Here is a 7304-nt window from a genome sequence, read left to right as displayed (position 1 = left end):
ACCTGCTTTAACTCAGGGCATGCGAACTTCACAATGTTCTCTAGTACTAGGTCGTCTCATCCACCTGCCACAGCTGACACTGCTGTGAGGTACAAATAATGTTCTGTTCATTATCTGAATTTCTCCTTTTTTGCTAGTAAAATCTTTGTAGCTTGGGCTGTTGATATCTTGCACGCAAAAGCCTTGATGAGTTGGTCAATAGCATGTCCAAATGAGGGAATTTCACCCCACCATTGATGGATTCTTCTCTGGAAGTAATCGGCTGCAGTGCCTTTTAGTTTGCTTCCTAACACATCAACCTTGATTACCTCTGGCCATTTAAAGTCAGAAAGAGTGACAGCTATGTTGGTCTCTCTCATGAATTGCAAAGCCCAGAGCTCAAAACTGGATCCTAAACCCTTATAAGTATCTTTATCCTCGAAAGGGGGAATCAAGCCTTTGCTTCAATGTAGGAATCCTTGGGCCGAATTGCTGCTGTTGATGCTGTGGTGGGAATGCATGCATTCCCTGTGCTTCTTGTTGCTCACTATACGCTTGAAACTGCTGTTCTCTATGTCTCGCGTCATCACGAGCGATTTCACCGTAGGACATACGGCGATCTCGTGCTCCCAGAGCTGAACCACGTGATACTGGCATGTGAGGCTGGAATTGACTCTTGATGCGTTCAAGCATGACACTCCTAAATGCTTCTGCCGAAGCGCTTCCAAGTACGGAAGGCTGCTGATGACGCTGTCCGTTATCAGACCTAATTGATGCTACTTCTATCCTCACGTCTTGTAATTCCTCCTTCATCTGAAGCATCATCTCCCACATTTCACGCAATACTTCTGCTGGAGTGAGCTCTTCCTTCTTATCTGTCACATTGTGAATAGTATTATCATTTTGTTGTGTTGAACTCATAACCTGTTGAACTAAATAGGTGGCCCGATACGCTACCTCTGCGTAAAGTGCTGCAAATGTCAAAAAGGAAGGAAGGACCTGGAGGTTTGAATGTAAGTTTCCAAGTGAATGTATTCTGCTTATAGCTAGCTAATTATTCGAATCGTTGGGAGTTTCATAACTCCTCCTGGTTTTCTTAAGTACGACTTAACTTGTTTCCAACAGAAGTATCATGCGCTTTCGATAGCAAGTCGTTCTTCGATTTCCGTCATTCAAAGCGGCGATTCTCGGAGAATCAACAAATTTTGGTCCTTTGTCGAGGTTGACTTTTGATACTTTACAAAATATGTGTCTGAATTATACTAGGCTGTAAGATTCTATTCGTCTGAGAGGACGAGTGCAACGAATAAACTACCTGTAAGGCTAAATCGAAACTTCGTGAACAAAACCATATACCACACTGACGTTTAGCAACATACACTAACGAATAATTTTTGCCGCCGACCAATATGCTCGCAATTTATTATGATGTTAAATCTGGCTCCAAAAAATTTAAACGATTATAGTCATTATTTTTTTTTGTCAAGCTTTTGTAGAAAAAAGTATTTTAAACACCAATTCCGGTGGAAGAAATGAATCACATCTAGAGCTTTTAAATGCTATTGCGTCTTGTGTATTATTTTCGCTTCCGTTTACGACGAGCCTTAATTACCTAAGTTTCAGATAATTTATAACCCTGTTTTCTTGCATTTCAAATACAATATTGATATTTTTTTTATTAAATTACTTACTGATTTTGACAATTCTCGGTGTTTCCGCCATCTTCACAAGTTTTTTTGCCCTGACTTGTTGCAACCATGCCAGCATATTCCCGAATGCTTGGCACCATCAAAAGTAGTTGAAATCTGAAAAGGAGGTAGGGCTTGCTCAAAGACTGATAATTTGTCTGGCCAATGGTTTCTAGAAAAGTGCCGTAATTGTAGCCTTCTAAGTTTAAGCCAGCCAATATTTTGCCTTATTATCAGAAAGACTCTGAAAGCGACTTCTACATAGACATGGACTCTATTCCTTGACTTCGTTTGAATACGTCGAGCATGAGAACATGCTTGCAAAAAAAGGCAAAAAACACAAAGATTACCTATTATAGATTTCCATTGAACAAAAAAAATTGGCAAATGTTTTTAAAATTCGCTGGTCGCGGAAGGTCAGTCGCCTGTAAAGTTGTGGTTCTAAAGTATGTTGAGAGATATCCTCGTTATCATTTAGCAGTAGTACCATTGCTACTGAAGATGCTGCCGAAGGGCATAAACTGTCACGCGATGGAGTTTCTGAATGGCGAATGACACCGTTTCAAGTGGAACACTTGACAATATGTGGACTATGTATTGCTGCCCAAGACACATAATCTGAAGACGTTGTAGCATGCGGAGCAACGCAAAGTCGGCAAAGGACTTTATAGATTCATCCTCTGAATTTTGACCCCGTTGGATCATAGAGAGCAGTTGTTTATCGCGCTCTTCACTCCGCAATTCGACTGCTCAAAGTTAGAATATGATCTCTTTGTCTTTCTTATCAGCAACTTTTTCGGGGCGGCCAAATTTATTGACTGCCGTGACAAGCGAATTTATTGGAGATCGTATCAATAAAATTCTAATCGATTTACAGGTTAGATACTGTACTTACCTCTTTCCAGTGTACAATAGAGCAAAATTTACCTTTTACGCAATGCATAAATCCTTGTCATGAATTGATCAGCATTTTGCATGTTGCTCCTTATACAGACCACGTTAAGCGACTAATGATAAAACGTGAGCTTGCTAAAGACCCCAAGCTTAAAAATGAAAATTGGGATCGCTTTTGCCTTCGTTCAAAAAGCAAAATGTGCAGACAAAGAAGCCCAAGAAGGTGCGTGAAAAGAAGGAGTATACACCATTATCACCGGCTACAACGGCTAACAAGGTAGACAAAGAGATTGAGAGTGGTGAATACTTCATGAAAGAGCACGAGCGCAAAGTTTTGAAAAGGCCAAGAAACACGAGGAGAAAGCTCAGATGCTTCAGAAGCGTAAGGCTGACAAGATGGCTGAATACGTCGCGCCGAGTGAGAAAGAGACAAACAAGAAACGCAGAAAACAAAAGACTGAAGCCCGAGAAATTAACAAGCTTGTTACTTCTGTTGAGGCTCTCAAACAGAAGTTTTTGAGCCAGAAGGTATGTGCTGACAGTTTTGGTTTTAAAGTCTTTGATCTGACATTAATTATTGCTGTACTTGTAATAGAGCACAAAAGGAACAATGGACTCGAAAGCTGTTTCATCCGCCAGCGACTACTTGGCTGGTTCGGCCAAGAAGAATTTAAAGAAGGCTAATGTGTAACTAGAAATATATGACGTTTCCTGATTGCTATTTTCCTCGTATCTTATCAAGAAAACCGATGAGCTTAGATTTTCATAATTTGCGGAAAGTCAAGTGTATGTTCGGGCATGAAGTTGATAACAGACACTTCTCTTCCACATCTGCCTCCATCGCCCTACTTCGACATCAACAGTAGTCTCTACGACACTTATATATGAAGGTATTGAAATCATGCAAGTTGTTTGACAAGCAAGTGGAAAGTCATCCGGGTTATTTCAAGTGCACCCTTTGATGAAGACGGCTCGTACGATGCTGGGGAAAAGGATCAAAAGTTGCAACCTAAAAGATTGGCATGAATGAGTTCTAGGGAATAGATCCAGATGACACAAGCGTGAATCTCAGTATACGACTCAAAGATTGAGGACTTCGGAAGATAAGATTCATTAAAAGGTCGCACGTTATCCAGACGCGGCAAACATCCCGTCGAACTTGTATCGCCTGTCGGCATTTCAACAAAATAAACGAAGGTGTTGAGGGCTTTGCGCAGCTTACGATGATAAATTGAGGGATGTGACATAACCCACAAGTGACATTTAAATGCTCTAAAGTCAAATAATTTGCAATTACTTTCTGGCTTCATCGATTGTTTAGGTGTCCCAGATGGACTTCATGCAAACATGAGTGGTGATTTCTGGGTCGGCATCTACTAGATTGTTGATCATTTACATACATTTATTTAACTTGTAGATCGCATTTGTACTGCGTACTGACCGATATTCACAACTTGAAAAGCCTCCGAATCGCTTTGTGCCCAGTATCATCATCATTTGGTACCATTTCGCTTCGGCACTTGAAGGTGATTGCCGCTTATTGTTATCCAAAAATCATTACAAGTTGAGTGTTCGAGACTTCATTAAACGTTCAATGTTTTTCAAACCTCACTTAAATGATCGCTGTTGATGCCAACAAAGCGTTACCTCAATAAGAATACATGTTGCTTTATTCTTCTTCTAGTGACTCATCATCTCCGCGATTTCAGCAGCTCAATTGTTATACTAAATCCAAATAAAAAAGGCAAGCAATAATTGCAAATTATCTGCATGCTCATGTAGAAGAAGTTGCTTGAGCAGCAAAACGTTTAGCACGCGACCATGCTTATATTCTTCATCAGTGCGCAAGTTGCACATTACTACTAGCTCTAGTTCAATGCATACGTGAATGCACGAAGGTTGATACAGACTTGGAAACTGAATCAATTCTTTCTGCCTGCAAAGGGAACGCCTTTGCAATTATAATAATCCAAATGCTCTTCACTACTCAGCACGTAGCTAGAAGCACAAGCTACCTTACACGAAAGCTGGGACACCATCCTCGACCGAGTGACAAAATTGTAGCCATAAAGGTAAATGATTTGGAAGACGACGGTCAAGATGTCCAAGCCATTAAATAAATACTAAAACGCATCGATTTCTTTGATACGGTAATTTATCTTAGTGATCGACGACGCTCACTGTTTAGACAAAAAATCTCATTTATATTTCAATGGAAGCGGGTTCTCTATGACGGTCATTGCTTCACTGATCGAGGAGCACCAAATAGCGGCAGCGCTACACTACGGCACCTTCGACAGCGATAGCAACCTTCGAATTCAGTCGACTATATAAAGTATATTGACGTTGAAAATTGCTTCTATTTTCTTGTTAGCTCTTCGACTGCTCATTTCTGGCCATCAGGTGATTGTATAGACCTTCACAAGCGTCTTCTAGAAGATCAAGCACGTGGTCGAAACCGCCTTCGTACCACGGATCCGGAATACGAGTGGCATCCTTGAAAGTATTGCAATAATCGGTCATCATTGAGATTTTGTCCCTGGCGAGGTCACGACATGATGGGCCGCCCCAGGCCATAGCAGCCTCCAGCACCGCCGCTTTGTTCTTGTCATCCATGCAGATGATATAGTCAAATTCATCAATGTCCATCTTGTTAAGTGGACGTGATCGCGATGTCATAACATAGCCACGTTTCTTGGCTTCTTTCGTCATGCGCGAATCCGATGAGTCTCCCTCATGGTACGACCAGCCACCGACGTTGTACCAGTTCGGATTGCCTCCTCCAGTACCGCACGATTCAATTCGAAAGGAGCTTGCATTTGCACCCGCTTTCTTGTTCACAATGCCTTTGAGCACTGCCTCGCCTGCCGGACTCCGACAAATATTCCCTAGACACACGAATAATGCACTTGCCATACTTAAATGCAGTCAGTTGATTGGAGTGCGCCATGTTCATTATTATTGAGCACAGTAATTTTTGAATTGTGTAGAAATATTACAAAGTATATCAAGAACTTAATACTATTCATAATAGTAAACGGGTCGAGGCTGAAGGTCGACAAATATGGGCAAAAAGAAGAGACGCGATGATGGCGGCATAGGCGGTGAGGCTCCGCAGCGGCGCATCTTTTGCTATATTAGGCGGCATCATCTCTATCATCTTTTTGCTTTTCATATTTTCAATATGGGAGTGGTCATTATAGACAAAATTATGGGTATGAACGCACCGGCGGTCCGCTTACTAAATTCTCCACCGCCGCACCCATTCAACAGAGACGCGACGATTAAACGTCATGTGGAATATTTTTGTGTAAATTGTAGCACGACTGAAAAACCGGTGGGATACTACCGGTATTACCGGTATAAAATGAAATGATTTCTTAAGATAAGAACCTTTCCCCTCTTGTTAATTCTGTGTACATTAGTAATCATATCTAAAAATTAGCCTAAAAATGTCAAAAGACAAGCAAAATGTACAATGCTGGATTACATTGACAACGACAAGATTGCACCATTATTGCAGCCACAAGAAACAGGAGAGTCAGAACGAAAAAAAGAGTGTAGCTACCAGGAGCACGAGAGAAAAAAGTCTTCGTATCATATTAAGATGCAGATTGTGTCTATTCTAATCTCTTGCATGGGTTATCGTCAGCCTATTTCTAACGTGTCGAAGCAAGAAGAATTCAATAAGCTTATGCATGCCTACATAACCTTATCTTGCCTTGGCATCATCGTGCAGAAATTATTATCGGGTGACGTAAAGCAGATCAAGAAATCTCTGCGCATGAATCAATAATCACATGTGACCAGTCCTTTAAAGTGGGCTATGAACATCTAGTCGATGCTTCCTTCTTTGCATCCTCTTCTGTGTGTTTCTTTACAAAAGCATTCATTGTCATTATTTTTCTTTTATCAACATTAAACCACAATTTCATGTTGCAGATACCGTTGAGCGCCATTCGTCAAGTGGTGGGGACAAGCTGGAAAAATCAATAAATCGACCGAGAAGCAGAGTGAATGAGCACGTTTTCCTTGCTGTGAACAGTTATATACTTCGCTTACGCAAAACAATCAAGAACACAAAAACTAAGGCATCAAACGTGATATATGTCTCGCATAGCAAGTATTTTACGAAGTTGATTGAATCGAAGTACGCATATGACCTCAATTTAATACAGTCCTGGATCCTTAAGCTCTCGAACATACTTCAGCATATCTTTCGCAAATTTATATATCAAATAATTGCTTTGAGATTCTCTGGTCAATATTTCCTGGTCAGACTCCTCTCGATTCAGCCGAAACACCACCCCCTGACATCAAATTACGATGAGAACAATAGTATATGATACGCATAAAGACGTTCCGCCTCGCGGCAAAACCCTTAACAGTTTAACTCACCTGATTTTGATCGTTTGGCGTCAATGGTGCTTTCGGTTCGACTTCGTAGGCCTTGTAAGCTTGTAAAAATCTTTCCAATGTTTTGATTTGTTCATATTTTTGCTCGAAAAAATTAAGCAAAAGAAAGTGTGACGCGTTTTCTTCTACAATGGAATTGCAATCTAGAGCGAAAGCGGCATATTTAAGCCACAAATCAGACAGATGGTATGGTGAAAAAGATTTGGAAAAGTGTTCGAGACCCTTTATGCCATTCATTTCCATACGAAACGCCAGATGCTGCGTTCCAGGTCTGTCTATCAAGACGTTCTGCATTTGATCAATAGCATCTTGTCCGCCGAAGAAGCG

At 41.0% G+C, this 7304-nt stretch overlaps 5 protein-coding genes across 5 annotated transcripts; 2 read left to right on the top strand and 3 right to left on the bottom strand.

Moving 5' to 3' along the window:
- Positions 1 to 411: 411 nt before the first annotated feature.
- PHALS_03439 (uncharacterized protein) lies at positions 412 to 900 on the bottom strand (the record flags this gene model as incomplete). The annotated part of the gene is made up of 1 exon (XM_024717648.1): positions 412 to 900. One exon carries the CDS (start codon positions 898 to 900, stop codon positions 412 to 414), a length of 489 nt encoding a protein of 162 aa, XP_024583126.1.
- A 1530-nt stretch (positions 901 to 2430) lies between these two features.
- PHALS_03438 (ribosomal rna assembly protein mis3) lies at positions 2431 to 3252 on the top strand (the record flags this gene model as incomplete). The annotated part of the gene is made up of 4 exons (XM_024717647.1): positions 2431 to 2544; positions 2755 to 2838; positions 2904 to 3089; positions 3157 to 3252. The coding sequence occupies 4 exons, from the start codon at positions 2431 to 2433 to the stop codon at positions 3250 to 3252; spliced, it is 480 nt and encodes a 159-aa protein (XP_024583125.1).
- A 1679-nt stretch (positions 3253 to 4931) lies between these two features.
- On the bottom strand, positions 4932 to 5477 carry PHALS_03437 (protein tyrosine phosphatase; the record flags this gene model as incomplete). The annotated part of the gene is made up of 1 exon (XM_024717646.1): positions 4932 to 5477. The coding sequence occupies one exon, from the start codon at positions 5475 to 5477 to the stop codon at positions 4932 to 4934; it is 546 nt and encodes a 181-aa protein (XP_024583124.1).
- Position 5478: 1 nt separating this feature from the next.
- PHALS_14933 (uncharacterized protein) lies at positions 5479 to 6731 on the top strand. The gene has a single exon (XM_036407130.1). The coding sequence runs from the start codon at positions 6040 to 6042 to the stop codon at positions 6355 to 6357; it is 318 nt and encodes a 105-aa protein (XP_036263386.1). The 5' UTR covers positions 5479 to 6039; the 3' UTR covers positions 6358 to 6731.
- PHALS_03436 (uncharacterized protein) lies at positions 6731 to 7271 on the bottom strand (the record flags this gene model as incomplete). Its single annotated transcript, XM_024717643.1, has 3 exons — positions 6731 to 6871; positions 6960 to 7120; positions 7199 to 7271. The coding sequence occupies 3 exons, from the start codon at positions 7269 to 7271 to the stop codon at positions 6731 to 6733; spliced, it is 375 nt and encodes a 124-aa protein (XP_024583122.1).
- Positions 7272 to 7304: the final 33 nt, after the last annotated feature.

Source organism: Plasmopara halstedii (assembly GCF_900000015.1).
Source record: "Plasmopara halstedii genome assembly, contig: Scaffold_2364, whole genome shotgun sequence".
In the NCBI taxonomy this organism is placed as follows: domain Eukaryota; phylum Oomycota; class Peronosporomycetes; order Peronosporales; family Peronosporaceae; genus Plasmopara; species Plasmopara halstedii.
The sequence above is the reverse complement of the archived record's forward strand: the minus strand, read 5'-3'. Positions and strand labels throughout refer to the sequence as shown.